The sequence below is a fragment of the Carassius carassius genome, chromosome 2 (assembly GCF_963082965.1).
Source record: "Carassius carassius chromosome 2, fCarCar2.1, whole genome shotgun sequence".
NCBI classification, from domain to species: Eukaryota; Metazoa; Chordata; class Actinopteri; order Cypriniformes; family Cyprinidae; genus Carassius; species Carassius carassius.
Genome location: NC_081756.1, coordinates 25387530 through 25406543, shown reverse-complemented (window position 1 = coordinate 25406543; position 19014 = coordinate 25387530). Strand labels below are relative to the sequence as shown.

Sequence of the window (19014 nt, the reverse complement as noted above, 5' to 3'; positions counted from 1 at the left end):
TACACATGCATCACTCTCCACTTCATAGATGAAGACTGGATGTTTCAGAGCCGGGTAATATGCACCAGTGCTTTCCCATTTGACTCAAAAACGGCCGCAAACATAAAAACGGAACTGCTGAAACAGTTGCATGATTTCGGACTATCAAAAGCTGAAATAGACAAACTTGTGTTTGTTAGCGATCAAGGCGCTAATATAAAGGCTGCTCTCAGCAGCTGGAAACACAGAAGCTGTAATGCGCACGTTCTCAACACTGTGCTGAAACACACTTTCAAGAAGGGAATTGATGAGGAGGAGGAAGATTCGTTACAGCCCGTGAGAGAATGTATTAATCAGTGTAAGTCACTGACGACATATTTTAAGCATTCTGGTTTGCAGCTCCACCTGACACGCACCCTCAAACAGGAATGTGAGACTCGCTGGAACACTAAGCTCGCAATGGTTGAATCAGTACTCGGTTCTTTCGATGATGTGCAAAGACTTCTTATGACAAGAGGGGAAATACACAAAATGAGTCACATCTCAAAAGATGTTCTCCAAATGCTAGTTAAATTTTTGACCCCATTCAAAATGGCAAGCGATGAACTGAGCGCGTCGAACTATCCTACAATCCATCTGCTGGCTTTATGGAAATCTACACTACTTGAGCACTGTGTGGTTACATCGACCGACCCTAAAGCACTGGAGATTCTGAAGCGCAGAGCCAAAGACCTTCTGAGTGAACGAATAGTGCTCGACCAACAAGCAAAGCTTGCAGTGCTTTTGTGGCCTAAGTTTAAGCAGCTACGCATGTTCACAAACGAGGAGAGAGACGAAATATACCAAAGTGCCCGGAGCGAGTTGGACAGCGTTCCCAGCCCAACAGACACGGACCCTCCAGTTCCAAATATTACCATCGCAGCCACAGAATGTACTGCAGTTGCTGGTCCATCTGCGAAGTTCAGCCAGTGGGAGGATGTGGATGACCGAGACATGGCAGTGGATGAGTTGAATGCCTACTTGAATAAAAAAATGGTCATGCACGATAGTGACAGAGACATTTTAGGTGTATGGAAAAACACAGAACACCTCTTCCCAAAGATGGCAACTCTTGCACGGAAGATTCTGTGCGTTCCAGCATCCAGCGTTAGTTGTGAGTGTGCTTTCAGTGTGTCTGGGCGCGCTCTGGAGAACCGACGTACCTCTCTTGGTACAGCAAGTGTCAATGCTTTGCTCTTCCTGAACAGCAACGACAAGTAGGCTGAGATGAGAACTATACACTGTAAAATTTAACTGACTTTATTTCGAAATGTAGGATAAACCAGCATGTTAAATAGGGTTATCTCTGTTCTGTGGTAATCTGCCTGTAAATCGAGGCAATATTATTTTTGATGCTTTGGTTTTAAAAGTTCTAAAAGTTTTAGACAGAACAGTTAGCCTAATAGTTAGGCTTCCGATTGTTATTTTAAAATGTTCTGGCCAACTTATTACTCTGCGATGAAATGTGTATAGTGCCATCATATGATGTTTAAAAAAAATTCATAAAAAAATTGGAAGATGCGTATCTGTTTTGCATGCATGGTTTTGCATTATATTAAATTTATTTGCATTATATGATCACAAAGATTTTGTGTTGCCAGAAATTTGGCTTCATAATATTTTATCATCAAATGTTTAAAGTTATTTATTGATTTATTAAAGTAAATTACCCCTGTTCATTCTAAGAGGAAATAATAAACTAATAATTGATGTATGTCTGCATTTTCACTTTCTGTGACCTCTAATGAATAATTAGCGATCCGCAGCAAATGATAATAATAATAATAATAATAATAATTATATATATATATATATATATATATATATATCGCTTTGTTTTTACAATCGTATATATATATATATATATATATATAAATAGCATAAATAGCATAAATAGCATGTCTGCTTATCAATCTGTCACCCCTGAACATAATGCAATAAAGTGTCTCCTCCAATTGAATTGCTCCAATTTACCATAACATTTTATTTTTATTTTTTTTGACAGTAAGTTTTTTTTTTTTTTTTTGACATTAGCCCATCATGTAGCTATATCAGAGCACTCATGTCTGTAATGGAGAACGGTCACATAACATTGTTTTTCCTCATAAATGCAAACACGACAAATAAAAGACAAAATACTTTTTTTAAAAAGACAAACCATCAATTTTTGGAAAAAATGTATGGATTTAGGCTATAGCGTTTTTGGGGGGAAATGGATGGATTTATAGAGTTTTGGAAAAAAAAATTGATGGATTTATAGCGTTTTGAAAAGAAAAAAAATACTTTGAATTTATCATCAACAATATTGTTGTTTGATTTAATAATCATTGTTCAACATGTTCAGACTGAGCCAAAAAAAAAAAAAAAAAACATTTTAGCAGGATATATTGAATATTCACAAAAGGTGTGGGTATAGGCTAGGTAAAAAATGTAGCCTAATTTTCCTGAAAACTATTGAAATGGATTAATCGCGTTTTGGAAAAGAGCTCCTCATTTTACTTCTTATGTAGGCCTAAATCCAGGCAATAGTTGATAATTTTTTTTTATTAAAATTAATATACAATTAATACAAAACAAAATTCGCTAAATTTGACCTGCTATGGCGGTTCTAATGCCCTGTTTTTAATCTGGTTTTATCTAAACAACTTTTTAACAGCGGGATTGTAGGCTAAATAACACAATTTTAGTCAAAATCAATGACTGGGAGACTTTGTATATTTTATTGAAAATCTGTTATTCTGTAATCTGAAAAGTTATATTTGAGAAACAGCCATCGGTAAATTTTATCCTGTGGTGGTTCTAATGTTAATCATCGTATGGTCCGGTAAATAACATTATGCCAACTTTTAAAGGACGTAATGGGTTACATGTGTGATTGACATTTCAGCACTTCAGCGCGTAGGCTACTCCTACTGCCGCGTCTATGTTAAGTGCATTTTTGAGAAACGCATGGTTGCAGGCTGTGCACATGTAAATGCCGTTTACGTTCGGGTCCAGTCGGGTTCTAAAGGAAATGCCGTCAGGTCGGGTCGGACTCGGGTCTAATTTTATCGGGTCTGTCTCGGGTCGGGTTTTTCTTTAAAAATAAATAATGTATGCATGTCGGGTTCGGGTAAGTAGTGATTCGGGTCGATTCGGGTCGGGTACAGTTTTTAGGACCCGAGAAGACCTCTAGCATGAACTGTGTTCCGATTGACATGTTCCCTACACAGTGTTCATTGCTCCCTAGTCCCTGAGCAGGGGAAATCTGTTGAAGTTTACTTCACTTCGAAGCATTCATTCACGGATTTGCATTGCGCAACGTCCGTTTTCACACACGGACAAATGTGACATCATAAACCTCTGTAAATCAATACAATTTAAAATTCACATCTCGCACACTTCAATGCACTTTGAATGGAACATATACGTTCGCTTCGAACTGGAATCATGGCGGAATATCCTGTGATGTCCACTTCGCAGGGCACTTACGTTCAAATAGAACAAACGTCTGAAGCGATAAGAAAAACGTACAAAATGTGCAGAGCAGTGTGGCGCGAGGACTGGAATTGAGAACCGCTGAATTAGTGTAATGAGCTCTTCTCTCTCTCTCTTCCTTTGCTTAATCTACTTCTGGTTCTGCAATCCTAACAAAATGAGAACTGGATTTCAGCTGATAGAATGGAATAAGGAGGACAGTCATTCCTGCATATCCTTTCTTCATCCTGTTTTTTCCTCCATTTTTTTTATTTGGTGGTATTTTTATATTTTATAGCCCGTCCAGAAGAAAAGGCTTTTAACATAAATACTGCCTTCACTACTTTGTCATTATCGGATATCTGTACAAAATAATTAGCTGGCCTAGGAAGATTAATTCCTGCAGGAGTAGATGGGATAGTTTTACAAGAGGTATAACAGCTGGCCCTGATTTACAACCTTTAAAGAAGTGCCCAGTGAGCGCGCAAACTTGGTTGCCTTTTAAACATGATCATATTTTGAAGTGAAGAGTATGGCTGTATTTCACGCTGAACAAGGTCATTATATTATCAAAACTGTGTTAGTGTAAATAGCGCACTTGGTTCTTGTCCATGGAAAGGTCTCATTAATGTTAAGCCTGCTGTATTTGTTTTGGCTATTTAAAGACACTATAAAGATGCAAAGAACCTTAAGAAGTTAAAAGAAAGAAAAAACATTGTCGCAGTTATTCATGTTAATAAAAGATAGAGTTATTAGAGCAGTGAAACTTTGAGAGTGTTTGTGTGAGGTCCAGTAAAGTCATTTGATTTGATTATATTTCAGTCAAACACATGCTCTCTAAAGCTTAGAAAGTGCTAAACTCAGTTTTATTTGAATTGTACCTACCGAAGTTTCAATTAGCATCTAGCTAGCATGCAATTAGGTGCTGAGATGCAATTAGCTTTACTGTATTTAGTCCTTGATTTAATTTCAACAATTTTTAATGTATGCATTTCTTGTTACTGTATTATATTGAGGAAATTAAGGCTTGAACAAACTACATATTTCAGTGTTTCATCTATTTTCAGTTAGACGTCTGCAATTGTTCTGTTATTTTATTGTTTTATTTATTGTCTGACATATAGCATATTGGGGGGAAAGGTCTATAAAATTGTAAACAGAAGTGCTTTGTGTGTGTGTGTGTGAGGTGGATGTACATATTCTTACCTTAACCACAGTTTTAATCTCATTTTCTTCATTAATTACTTCCAACTATGCTTTATTTATTCTTTCGCCCCTTGACACAAAATAATCATGCACCCTGGTTTGACAGCTGTTAGGTTTAATGATCAGGGTGACCTAAGCACAGTATCTAATTTGTGATAGCAACACTGCTACTACGGTTAGGCAATTGTGGCTGTGCTACATTGTCTCTCTGACTGTCGTTAACTTAAATGGAGCCCCCACAGGAACCACTGGTCTGTTTACGATCCTGAAGCAGATCGCTAGTTTACTAATGGAAGGTGCCTCACCTAAATAAAGCTTAATGGCTCATTTAATCTTTCCTGTGGCCACATACAAAGACTAGAAATTCCAGCTCACTGGGTTGTTTATATGTTTTTCTACTTTATGAGTCCTGCTGGAAATTTGGGAAGTTTAGGTTTTATGGGCAGGAGATGTGGTTATTTGCACATTTAGTGACGAGCATAGTTCCTGTAGCACTTTGGTTAATAATGTTCAGTAAGGGTATTGTGTGTTTATTAGTCTACATTGTTTGGTGGTATCCACTGTTTGACTTCAATATCTTTACTTCTCTTTTTTTGTGTGTGTGTTTTTCAGGCTTTTGTACAGTTTAGCCTTCAATGCTCGCTTTCTTAGACACCTTTGGCACTTAATCACATCTATGAAGACTAAAATGATCACAGGGTAAGTTTTCTACAGTTATTTTCTAATGTGTGCATCTTGAGTATCATATTGACGATTCCATTTTTCTGGTCCTCTCTCTCTTTTGTGTAGCTCTATGGTTCCCTTGTTGCAGGTGATGTCTCGAGGTTCTCCAATGTCTCCGGAGGACTCCAACAGGATCATTCCTCTCTTCTATCTCTTCAGCTCACTCTTCAGTCATTCACTCATCTCTGTGCACGACAGCGAGTTCTTTGGCTCAGCAGATGGTATTAACATGTATTCTGCAAACAAAGTGCCAATTACTGTCTCAGAATCTTTTTATTGCAGTCTTGTTAATTCTACAGCTCTCCTGAAATTTTAGTCATTGCTTGGGCAGGTCAGAGCCAGTCGTCAATGATGCCCTTCTCTCTGGCGGAGTTGGTGACATTGTCTTGCTGTTTGCGGGATGCGTGTCTGGGAATCATTAAGCTGGCCTATCCTGAGACCAAGACGGAGCACAAAGAGGAGTATGTAGCAGCATTTCGCAGTATCGGAGTGAAAACTAACAGCCAGGTACAGCAGCGCATTCAAGCTCAGCAGAAACGATGGGTCCAGCTCTTTAAGGTGATTCACTCTATATCTACATCTCACACTCTTATTTCCTCACTGATATTAAGGCAGAATTCACTTTCGTAATGTGTTGTAGCTGAAAAAGATTAAACGTTACCAGTATTGAGAAGATTCTCACTAGTATCAATTCCAGATTTGTTAGCGCTGATAATATCTTCAGTAGATGGTGGGCGTTACTTTTAACCAGTCATTGTATTACCAGTGCTAACGATATCTTTGATGACCTAATTAAATGAGCTGACAATTAATGAGGTGAATAGTCTCGGCATCTGTTTTGGGGCCATCAGTGCTGATCAGCCAGGCAGGAAGAGCACTCACTCAGGAAATTAATAGGTTGTTTGCCAAGACTAAGTGAGCTGAACAACAGCATTAGGATTTTAGTCAGCTGTCTTCACTCCCAGTCTTCCTCCATCATCCTCTTCCTCGTCTTCTTTCTTATTATTTATGGGTGTGCGATGACCAGATCTCTTGCTTGCTGTTGACAGCCCATTGACCCACTTTTGTCCTTTCATTTCACTAAGAATCATTTCACTAGATTTGGAGAGCTTTTCAACATTGACAGTTAAAAATTAAATGTCATAATTTATAAATTTGTATCTCAGTGATTGACGCATTATACAATTAACGTTAAGCAATTTATATAATTATACAATACATATCAGTACACATGTTTCTCCACAAGTACTTTTAAAAAATCCCCAACTTTCCCTTTAATGAAAGACCGCATTAAAAGTTTCTTTAACGGGTTTGACGCTTTTCTTCAAACTGTGATCAGTGCACTCAAAGCTGCTCACACAGCTGTCAGTGTAGACTACCAAATACCTTTAAAACCAATAGTTTTGTCCACTATTGATTAAATCATTGTATTCAGTGATACACAATGTATATCATTGTGTGCAATGTACACACACAAGTATACAGACTACACAATACATTTTCAAACTTAGTATTTTGGTTCATGTGGTTGATAATTGTTTAGATCATTGATCTAAGTTTGGAGAAATGTGTTTAATGAACAGAAAAAAAATTAATATATAAAAAAATGATAGCTGAAGCAGCACATCTGGCTTGTTTAGAGTGTTTGTTTTGGAACCTGACACATTTTCTCCCTTAGTTCAGTTCGTTTGGGTCATATATGAACACAGCATTCACACTCTGATTTCAGCCAAAATAATCGGTCTGACATAGAAAACAAACTCTTGGATCAATTATTGCATTAATTATTGTGTTTGGAAACACAAGTGAATTACAAGAATGCTTTTCCAATGAAGCCTTGATTCTCCCTCTAATAAATTATATGTGACTTCTGTACATTTGTCTGTGTGTGTGTGTGTATGTGTAGCAACAGCTGGTCTGTGGAGCTAACTTGTGCCAGTCCATCTTGATGTCTGACCACTATGAGTGGAATCCCAGAACATATACATTTGCACTCTGACCAATGAGAAGGCAGTTTTACTCGCATGCAACTAGCATAAACACATTTGTAGCTCTTGAAATTTTGCCTTGGTTAAAGTAAACCAACCCAAGGAAATGCAACATTGTAACAATATCAATATATTTTGGGATACCGCAAACAATGTAAATGACTGAAAACACCTTTACTAAGGACAGTGACCAGTAGCATTTCAGTGGTGTTACTGCTCTTAATTAGTGAGTTTTTACTATTCCTTCTGAGTTGAACGCTTCAAGTGACCGCTCATTGTTTGGGTTCCTCTAGTTGAATCAGTATGGCATACAAAAGGCTCTGAAAGATTTCTACTAAAGATGGTGGAAAACGCCTCCTGTCAGCTAAAAGGACCCATTAAAGAAGTACAAGCAGGAGAAACGCATTTCCCAAATTGAATGTGCAATTTACAGTCCGCTCTTATGCTGTTGACCCCTCGAACACTAATGTTTGCCTCTAGCCGTGGGCCGTCCCTCCGGATGTTTTATCACTCCTATTGTCGAGCTATCTATTTAATTGAAAGAAGTTAATTGAATGAAAATGATCAACTAAGCTTGTATTAATATTGCTAATGCAACTTTCTTCTTGGCTGTGTTTGGAGAGGGATGTCACTGCAGGAGTTTTGGAGAGACCCATTAAGGCCTGCACTTAACCCAATGGGCTAATTAACCAAAGCTTATTCATTCCACTTAGACAGGAAGAGCCTTCGGACCCCCTGCCCCATAAACCCTCTAGCAACAGAGTTTTGCACTTGCTGTTATTACAGACTCTCTGGTGTTAGCATGTCTTGGTCAGAGACTGATAGGCGTTCTCTAGAAATGGCCAGCCAGACGTTTCTTAGACACTGTAATCTAACAATGGAGAATGGGGAAGAATGTAATGGAGACGAAAAAAGCTTTTGCATGAGTATTAAACAGAAGTGTAGATAAATGAATTTGGATGAAGTCGATTGACTTTACGGGTGAATAACGCAGTGTTTAAAGATAATGAAGACATAGAAAAGACATTGGGTGAATTGTAGCATTTAATTATTTTTGGTACAAGTGAGTATCTGTATATTTGTGTCAGCAATTCACAAACTGATGAACAATGAAAGCTTATCTGTCTGCTCCTTCACCATTATATAAGTTATGGGATTAGAAATGGGATTACATTGGGCAAATAGTTTTATCTGCTTGCAGAACTGTTAATGACTTAATCATAATGTTTTTTGGAAGCTTAGTATTTTAAATTGCTTTGAAGATTGAAATCATTTTGTATGTGTGAAGGAATATTGTACTGAACATTATTATGACATTTTTTTTATATACATTTGTATTTTTAAAGGTGATTACCAACCTTGTGAAGATGCTGAAAGCCCGAGATATTCGAAGAGCCTTCTGTCCATCAGGTCACTGGCTGTCTCATGAGGTCAACATCAGAGCAGATAAGGTCAAATTAATTTGTCTAATCATGTGATTACAAACTACTAAACAGAAATACTAGTTTTGCTGATCAATCAAAGAATCAAGTGACAGCAATATTTTTGATTGATAAACCATAAAGATCCAATGAAAACTAGACACTTTTGCTGCATAATGTTAAGCATTTGCATTTAAAAGAATGAATTGACAAAAATGTTAATTGTTGATGATTATTACGATCATCACAATTTACAGTGAATGATGTTTATACCATTGTTTGAAGCAACTGCATGCCATGTTTTTATATGAAAATAAACCAAACAAACCTTTTATTGCTTTTCTATAGTATTAAGACTCAAATGTCAACTATACATTGGATTGGTTCCTTCTTTAAATAATACTAATAATAAAAAAATGCATGGTGTTATATAAATTAAAACAATGAAGAAGAAAAACACAAGCACTCAGAATAACAGAAGTGGACTTTGAATAATGAATTGCCGCTTTGAATGATTACGTAATTGTGGCATTCATAATAGTAATCATGATTAGAAATTTGATTATGCAGTCCTAGAATAAATACATTTTATCATGATCATATAATGATTCAATAGTTGTTTTTCATATATGTATGTGTGGAATCACTTAAAGCTTGTAGTGATCTAACGTGCTTTATATATTGATATTTGTGTGTAGGTGACTCAGCTCTATGTGCCCTCTGCAAGACATGTGTGGAGAACCAGGAGAATGGGACGCATCGGACCGCTTCAGTCCAATTTAGATGGTAAGACTTATCCATGGAGAACAACAACAACTGATGTGTTGTGGAACGCGCACACACACACATAAAGTAATAATAATACACACACACACATGAAGTTATAATAACAGCCAGTGAAGCTATTTCATTTCAAAACAGGTAATAGTACTCAAGAGTGTTAATGCAAACTAGTACCAGTGTTTCTGGTCTTTTCCATGGCTCCCTGGAGCATATGTGCTTAAAAATTCAATTAGCCTAAGGCTGGACACATCTGGCTCCCTGTTTGTCCGGACCTTTTTAATTTTCCTAAATGGGCTTGCGAGGTAGTGACGAATGGCTCCTGTATTGACCATGCCGCACCATATTTCTCCACCAAGATGGCCCCTTGATGGCTGGTTTGTGGAAAGAGAGAGAGAGGACTGACTAATTGAGTAGAACCATTCCTCCATGAATGCAGCGTATTAGATGAATGACACTTCTCATCTGCTGCTATGAAAGTTTTTTTTTCCTGTGGTCAAAACGTTTGTAGGACGGAGTTTTAATACAAAACAAACGTCCCTGTAATGGTGGGAGAGGACAGGTGGATGGGCAAATCGCTGCTGAGTTAATTAAAAGTGTGTGGCAGGAAAGACAGGGTGGGGATTGAGTGATCTTTAATGGGATGCTCTGTAAATACTGCACCCAGCAAGGCTGCTAGTAGACCTCACTCAGGGTTGTGCAAGTGCAAATGAAGTAGGTCCAACAGGCATCTAGTTTCTTTTGTTTAAAAAGACCCACTGATTTGATAAAAAATACTGAAAATAATTCTAATACTGTGAAATATCATTACTATTTAGAAGAATTTTTGATTTCTGATTTCTGTTTGAATGGATTCAAATGTAATTTATTGCTGTGATGCAAAGCCGAATGTTTAGCAGTCATTACTCCGGTTCCTTTTTTAGAGAAAACCAGGATCTAATTTTTAGTATTCTTTGTTGACTTTTGTCACTTTTAATCCATTGTTTATGAATAAAAGTATTATTATTTGCTTATTGAGTGAATTGCTACAGTGTTTTGTCTTTTGTTGTCCATGTATATTAAAGAGCAGAAGTATAAATTATTGGATGGATTTCTAAAGGTGAAACAACACAGTATTGGGTGTTTTCATTATATTTGTACACATTGTTTATTTTTGCCATTTTCATTAAATGCATATGTGTAGGGAGAGTGCAAGAAGTGACAATGATATCTTAAACAAGATTGGCAAATAGTGCAAGCTGGATTTGATCTTATATCACCAGCATTGAAGAGCCACAGCCATAATTTGAACATATTAGTAGATTTTTGTTTGAAGATATTTGGCTTTAGAGAGAGTTTTTTTTTTTGTAATGAGATATTTGTTAAAGAGGACTTAAAGAATACAGGTTTACAGAAATGTTTATTTTCCCTCCCAGTTGGACTGGAGCCTCCACCATTGTCAGTATCAGAGGAGAGACATTTGGCAATCCTCACCGAACTTCCGTTTGTTGTACCTTTTGAGGAGAGAGTGAAGGTAAGACAGCCATCACTGGTATGCTGTGGAGTATGTTTTGTGCACAACACGGGGTCAAAAATTCAGTGATCTGTGAATTAAAAAAAAGAAGGCTGAACGTTGTAACTTATGTGATGAGATTGTGTATTATGCTTTCGATATGAAACACAAGGAAAAATCCAAATGAAAACATGCTCCGATTCTGTGGTGTTAAATTATGTTAATTAACTAAACTTTGTTCATTTTGTCTTTTAGATCTTCCAGAAGTTGATCTATGCTGATAAGCGTGAAGTGCAAGGAGAGGGCCCTTTTTTGGATGGCGTAAATATCACCATTCGAAGGAACTACATCTATGAAGACGCTTTCGACAAATTATCCCTCGAAAATGGTAAACGAGGCAAACCTACCCCTTCAAACATGTTGAAAACTCCCCTAATAAAAAGCATTTAGCGCAATGAATGTAGGGAAAAAGGCACTAACCTTGCTTAAGAATTAGATACGATCATTAATAGCAGCTGTCAACAAAAGCGGTTTAGATGATTTAGGGCAAGGCGTCTTGAGTGTAAGAACTCGCCTCTTGAGTCTCTTAGAAAGTCTCTTCAGTTGTGATTTTACAGATGACATGAAAAAAAAGATTGCGTTATGACATAGTTTAATTAAAAATGATGTGGTCAAAACAGTTCACCTATTCATTTATTTGGATTAACGTGCATATTGCCTAATTTATATATCATTGTGGGTTTAAGTGACATGTAAATAGTTTAATTGAAAATATGATTGTCTAATTTTACCACATCAATTCATTAATATGTTTTTCTCATGATATTATTCCCTGTATTGTAGTCTACCCCACAAAGACGTAATGAATTTTACTGATTTTGAAGAGGGGTTGTGTGGAACATGCTAAATACATTTGTTTATCTCCATTTCAGAGCCTGATCTTAAGAAGAGGATCAGGGTTCATTTGCTCAATGCACATGGGCTAGATGAAGCTGGCATTGACGGAGGAGGAATATTCAGAGAGTTCTTGAATGAGCTGTTGAAGTCGGGCTTTAATCCTAACCAAGGCTTCTTCAAGACAACTAATGAAGGTCTTCTCTATCCGAGTCCCACTGCGGAGATGCTTATGGGAGAATCCTTCACCTGGCATTACTACTTCCTTGGCAGGATACTGGGAAAAGTAAGACGAGGTTCACATCATCTATTGCACAACACTGTAACATTTTGATCTCTTCTGTGGCACAGAGAGGACAAAGCATTACAGAATCGCTTTAATCTAACCTGCTAGACCTGTTCACCATTTGTTTAAATTGTTTTACCGTAAATTAATTATTTGATAACTCTTGCAGCGGCTTGTCTTTGGATTTTTTCTTAGTTATTTCATTTGTCTTTCACTTTCATACACCCTCAAACACAAAAAAGGTGATTTAGATCAATGCTGAAGGTCAGAGTTCAGGTTCAGTCAGTGGTTTCAGGCTGAGTAGCTTAGTTACCATTATAAATCCTATCCATTTGATTTACGAGGCCTCTGCAGTTTAAAATCAAGTTTATTTGTGCTCTTTTGCTCCATATAAATTTTCCTTTATCTAGGTTTATTTTTTTTAAGATCATTTTGAAAATGACATGTAAGAAACCTCCATCAAAACATAAGAAATGTTTGGCTGCATGTAAATTTAGCTTGTTTAGCAACTTTAATTTAGCTTCAAAAATTACAATTCACGGTTTCCAAGCATTTCCAGAATCTGTACACATAGTACCAGTATGTAGTTAATTAAAAGGGTTGATAAGTGGAAAATGTTTTACCATAAGCCCTTTTTGATAACTTTTCTAATTATCCTAATTTTGCCCTGTGTTTTCCTTTAATGTCTACACCTTGAGCCACAATTTATTGTCGCTATTGTTTTGGCCATCTCTTTCTTGTGTCCGCTAGCTGGTATTTATTAGCTGCTAATGTTTTTAAAGTTTCATTAATGCGTATGCCCAGGATTGTTTATCACGAAGCACATTGACTGGGGGAAGGGTAGATGAATTACCTCATGCCAAGAAGCCAGCTGCTCAATTAGGCTACTCCATTAGTCCATGATTCCCCATCTCTGTTTGTGTAGCCGTCGCATTTGGCCATGGACGTTAAATCAGCTAGCACCATAAATAACAGGCTCCGTGCCACTGGTAATAGAGTTTTGATCTGTTTTACAGTCACGGGCATCAACACCACTTGTGAAGAGGCAATTCTGGCCACTTATTAGAGAGCTATAATGAACACGCACGCATACACACACCTTGTGCGATGGAAGGGACATAACCGAGCTCCTGCTCTGAGGAATGGCTGCCCCCGCCCTCCTACTTTCCTGATCCTATTCCATTCAATTGCCCCCTCTCCTTAGTAATGGGCAAAGCAATTAAGGTGACGAGATTAATTTGAATTTGACTTTCAATTAACCCTCCTTCTCTCTCCATAAATATGTGAAGGAGTGGCAGACTGAGGGGATATTGATATTTGTTTAGTGCTCTTATAAAGACGACCTGTATAGATTACAATTGCGTCACTGTTGCAGTTTGGCTGGGCCCACCAAAGACACACACACAGAAAAAACTGTTGATCATTTCTGTGATGTAGTGACCCTTTTTTATTTATTTTTCACATTTTTTCACAGATTTGTCACAGAGGTAATGTTATATTGCTGGCTAAATATTTCTGACAAAAGAAAATCTTTTTTTTGTTGTGTAGTCATTGAAGAAAATTTGATACAGTTTGGATTTGCAAAATCTGCACATCTGCTCATTTTAATATAGTTATGGCATCATTTCAAATGCAGATGTTGTGTGAACCTGATAATCAGTGCTTTACACAAAATTGTTAAAAATGTAAAATTTTTGGCTTACTGTTTATATATTTAATATACGGTCTACAATGTTTACCAGGTTTACATTTCACTGCAAGTTGTATTCTGTATATGACTGTATACAGTATGTGACAGATGAATCTTGAATCTGAACATGCAAAACTGCTGTTGCATATTAGAATGTAGACAGCATGGGCTGCATGTATATGATCATTTATATGAGTGCATTTATAGATCATGATGTTGAAGAAAACTGAGTTTTCACAATATTGAAAGTGGATATTTAGAAAAGAAAGACTTTTTATGCTGCAGTCATTCAACTGAAACTTTGTAGCCACTTGTTTAGAATGACCTCCTGTTGAAATATTTTCACACAAATACTTCTACAGTCTATTCATGCCCTCAAACACACACACACACACACACACACACACACACACACACACACACACACACACACACACACACACACACACACACACACACACACACCCCAGGTGTTCTGCACAACAAGCAGTGCTTAAATGTCCCTCTCCAAAGGGCAACAGGAGAAGGTCAGAACTCCTGATTGATGGCAAGTGTGTTAAATTTTTTTATTGATTCTTAATGCTGTAAATTTACAAATTTATTTGGCAGAAACAGAAGGCAGTTGCTAAGTTGTTGGCATTTACTCTCCTGATGGTGCCACAATTTGCATTAATTGCATTGCCACTGCACTCACTTATATTAAAAGGCCCAGCCATTCATTAATCCTTTTTATCCCAAGTCATTTTGGCACAATTTCTGGCAATAAACACCCATAAATAACTTGAAGGTTTGAAAAATAGTCTGCTTCGTGCCTCCATATCCTTATTGCGGCTTCTTCCCGGGAGCGACGTTATTGATAGGTTTCAGGGGGGCGCAGCACATATGTTCCCACAACAGGGCTTGTGGGAAGAATGTTGCTAAGTGGATTATTTTGCATAAAAAATGTCCCACGTTTGAAGTCCCGCAATTAACCTGTGTTTAGAAAATGCTCTGATTTACAGCCTCTGTGTGTGTGTGTTTTAGATGCATGCATTATGGAGATTTTGGAAATTTATAATCCATGTAGCTTATGTGGTCGAGGGATTTTAGTGCAATCATTTATTCAAGGCCTGTATATTTTAATGCCCTCAGTTATGGTCTTTTTAGAACTGTTGCAGTACTTTAGCTTTTATGACTCCCCCATCCTTAATGGAAGAACAGGTTAAGGATACAGTTGATGTTTTAAAAGTTTGAGCTTCTTCAGTTTAAAGTGTCAGTATTTGGGACAGATTAGCCAGTAGGATGAAGATATTGCCCTCCTGGACATCGTCTTTAGTTAAATATCTCTCTCTTTCTTCTGTCCGCCAGGCGCTGTATGAAAACATGCTAGTGGAACTGCCATTTGCAAGTTTCTTCCTGTCCAAGCTGTTGGGCACCAGTGCAGAGGTGGACATCCACCATCTGGCCTCTCTAGACCCAGAGATGTACCGAAACCTGCTCTTCCTCAAGAGCTATGAAGGCGATGTGGAAGACCTTGGACTTAACTTCACTGTGGTCAACAATGATCTCGGGGAGGCTCAGGTGAACAACATGTCTTCCCCCCCCCACTTTTAATGCTCTTTTGATTGTCTTTTGTGTCTCCTGTCTCCCTCTCTTGCATTGTTAATGATTGATCTAACTGTTGTTAGTCTTGGCTGATAGAGATAAAGCACGTCTCTGTCTAGATCTCTCTGAAAGAACTTCTCTGTTGACCAGAAACATACCAGCTGGGTAGCATAGTATTAGAGCTAATCATTCAGCATGATATCTAGCATTGCCACTCCTTACCAGCGATTTTTAATTGCTTCCATTGTCCTCATTTGTAAGTCGCTTAGGATAAAAGTGTCTGCTAAAGGACTAAATATAATGTAATGTAAAAAAAAAGGTGAAATTTTGTGTGCTCTCCACATTTGCTTCAAGTTCATTTTTTCACTTTAGCATTTAGAAAATGTTGATTGTTAAAATTATTATTAAATAACAATTTATGTAGACAATGTATACATTTTATAAAATAAAAAACTAAAAAACTAAGGATTAAAAAATACAATAAAAACTATGCCACAATAGGTAACAGGTTGGTAGGTTTTGTTATTGATAAACTTATATTTCCCATTCCTTTTTTTAATTTTTTATAATAACTGGGGTAACCTAGTAAAAGTAAACATTCAGTTCATTCTCTTTCCCCTTCATTAGCGAGGTAAAGGGTGTCCATGTGCACTCGTGTTCCTCAATTGCCATCAGCACTTTCCTCTGCAGCTGTACAGATCCACTTTCAACAAGGAATTAAATCATCACTGAGCCCAGGGTGATGGCGCCTGTCACACTTCCATCGATTTGTCTTTTTCCAGGTGGTCGAGCTCAAACCAGGTGGAAAGGACATCCCGGTAACCACAGCCAACAGTATAGCATACATCCATTTAGTGGCCGATTACCGTCTGAACAAACAGATCCGAGCACACTGCCTGGCCTTTCGACAGGGCCTGGCCAACGTGGTCAACCTGGAGTGGCTGCGCATGTTTGATCAGCAGGAAATTCAGGTAGCAGCTGACACACATACTTAGATTTACACTGAAAAAGTGAGAAAAGGCACATCTGTCTACATACGAACCAATCAATCAAATGAAATGTATCAGAAAAGATTAGTAATAATGAGATCAACAGATATGATCACAGCCTGTCTTTTCTTTACTCCCTACTTTAAACACTCCTATTTGTGGTCATTTATTAAACGTAAACAACTGAAGTCCATTTATTTTTTCAGGTACTGATTTCTGGTGCACTCGTGCCCATCTGTCTGGAAGACCTAAAGAAATTTACTAACTACTCAGGTACTACAAGAACACCCATAACACTTTTTATGAGTCATTTCATCTTAGATTTTGAGCTTGATTTAAGGTCAGGTTGCTATTTTTTATATTCTGTATTTATTAGTAATGGAGAGCAAAAACACGCATAAAATAGGTCGAACAGGAATTTACAGTGTGTAGTTGTTAGTTTCCAAACATGTTTGATATTTTGTACCAGTTTTAGAACACATTGTTTTCTTTTCACACGCACCTCCTAGCAATGAGCTGTATGTTTCTGCATGAGTTTGTTGTGTTGAGAATGACTTAAATGGTTAGTTCACCCAAAAGTGAAAATTTGATGTTTATCTGCTTACCCCCAGGGCATCCAAAATGTAGGTGAAATTTTTATTTTTGGGTGAACTATCCCTTTAACAGTCTGGTACTGTGTGATCCTCAGATGTTTACTGTATGATGCAATGCCTAGTTTTTTTTTACTAAAACTATTTTCAAAGGCAGCAAGTTTATGATGCCTGGTTATTTTGAAAGTTGTCTAGTGTATTCCAGCCTTATGTGTGAACTCGAATGACTCAACTTCTCCTCTGCTTGGACAGGATATAGTGTAAAAAAATTAATTTTGTTCCATTTTTTTGAACTAAAGCACATAATAATGATAATTCAGACGGGTTAGTCTTTAGAATTTCATTTTATGCATTATATTCTTAACTTTACTGTTTTTCTTAACTGTTGCTGCATTATTCAGGAGGTTATACAGCAAATCATCCAGTGATCAACCTATTCTGGGATGTGGTGGAGAGCTTCAGCGATGAGGAAAAACGCAAGCTGCTAAAGTTTGTTACGAGCTGCTCACGGCCTCCGCTCTTAGGCTTCAAGGTCAGTGAGATTGACCAACACCCCCTGAAAATATGATTTGAATAAACTTTTGACATGTGAAAGACATCTGAGGTTCTGATCTGTTGTGTCTGAACTCTTTAAATATGAGTTAATAATTCTTCTGGGATTGTATGGTGCCTTAGATGGGTTCACAGGAAAAGTGAAATATACAGACATGACCCAACTTAGCTGCATCGATATGACTAGCATCTGTTATCACATATGGAGTTCAGATGAAGTTCACGCCAGCTCACACCTGCTGATGATTTAAAAATTGTATTCAATGAACTTATCAGTATCCCCACCGCAAAGAATTCTACTCCCTTCCTTAACAGAGAAATAATGAAGTGAACAGATTGTTTTGTCGTAGTATATCGTCATTAATTTACACAAGGGTGTATGAACAAACAGGATCATTGTAACAAATCATTTTCACATTATAACAGTTATCAGGATAGGCCTTATCTTGACCTCTGTTTGTGCTAGAGAGGTTGTGACCCTTAGGATTGTTATTTGAGGCTTTGCCAAGTGCCACTGCATGTGTCAAATCCATCTGACTGATAAAACTTAGAAATGCCCTGTTGAACTGGCTGTTTAAATGGCTTTGACTTAAAGGTGCCATAGAATGGCATTGGTACAGTATTTTAAATTGTTCTCTGAAGTTCCCAGAGTGTGTATGCAAAATACCCCACAATTAATTTTTTATAGCTTCTTGAAATTGCCACTTTTAGTGTATGATCAAAAACGCTCTTTTTATGTGTGTGTCCCCTTTTACATGAAAATGAGCCGGTGCACCGGCCTCCCTTCCAGTGTTGCCAAGTCCGTGGTTTCCCGTGGAATTGGGCTACTTCAACACTGTTGTTGCTGGTTGCTTTTCAAGTCCTCGGAAGGGTTTTGTTGCAAAAACCTGGCAACCCTGCTCTCTTCTCTGAAGAATGCGGAGCTTCAAGGGCTCGTGCTCGCGGGCAGATAGGTGTTGTGACCATGTTTACTGACCTCACACATTGCTTCCAAACGCAATTGTAACTACCACATTCCTATTCACGATCATTCTGGTAGCAAGTGAAGGAAGCATTAGTGAAAACAGGCAGAGACAATACGCATGAAGCATTGGTATCGATCCCTCTTTCAGAAGCAATCTTTGGACAACTCCAGTGCTGAACTGACCCTCGTTTGTGAGGCAGTCGAGTCCGGTGTAAAATGTTAGCACAAAGTATAGGACTTTTCCAGGTTTTTTTTCCAGGATATTTCCTTTGTGTCCTCAGCGGTCTACGGAGACTCCTATGTTCATTGGCGCTTTGGCGCTGGCACGTACCTCCAGCAGCTACAGCAAGAGAACAGTAATGATGGACCGCAGCTTCTCAC

The 19014-nt window shown here is 37.7% G+C and overlaps 1 protein-coding gene across 2 annotated transcripts in view; it reads left to right on the top strand.

Annotated features, from left to right (window-relative positions):
* LOC132107280 (ubiquitin-protein ligase E3C-like) overlaps positions 1-19014 on the top strand; it is a 28501-nt gene that overhangs the window by 6878 nt on the left and 2609 nt on the right. For both annotated transcript variants that reach the window (XM_059513525.1, XM_059513517.1), the window contains exons 12-23: positions 5293-5379; positions 5470-5624; positions 5735-5961; positions 8738-8842; positions 9511-9598; positions 11008-11105; positions 11340-11472; positions 12017-12264; positions 15302-15514; positions 16321-16509; positions 16734-16800; positions 17519-17649. In XM_059513525.1, the coding sequence (XP_059369508.1) occupies positions 5293-5379; positions 5470-5624; positions 5735-5961; positions 8738-8842; positions 9511-9598; positions 11008-11105; positions 11340-11472; positions 12017-12264; positions 15302-15514; positions 16321-16509; positions 16734-16800; positions 17519-17649 (1741 nt within the window). The remainder of the gene's footprint in view (positions 1-5292; positions 5380-5469; positions 5625-5734; positions 5962-8737; positions 8843-9510; positions 9599-11007; positions 11106-11339; positions 11473-12016; positions 12265-15301; positions 15515-16320; positions 16510-16733; positions 16801-17518; positions 17650-19014) is intronic.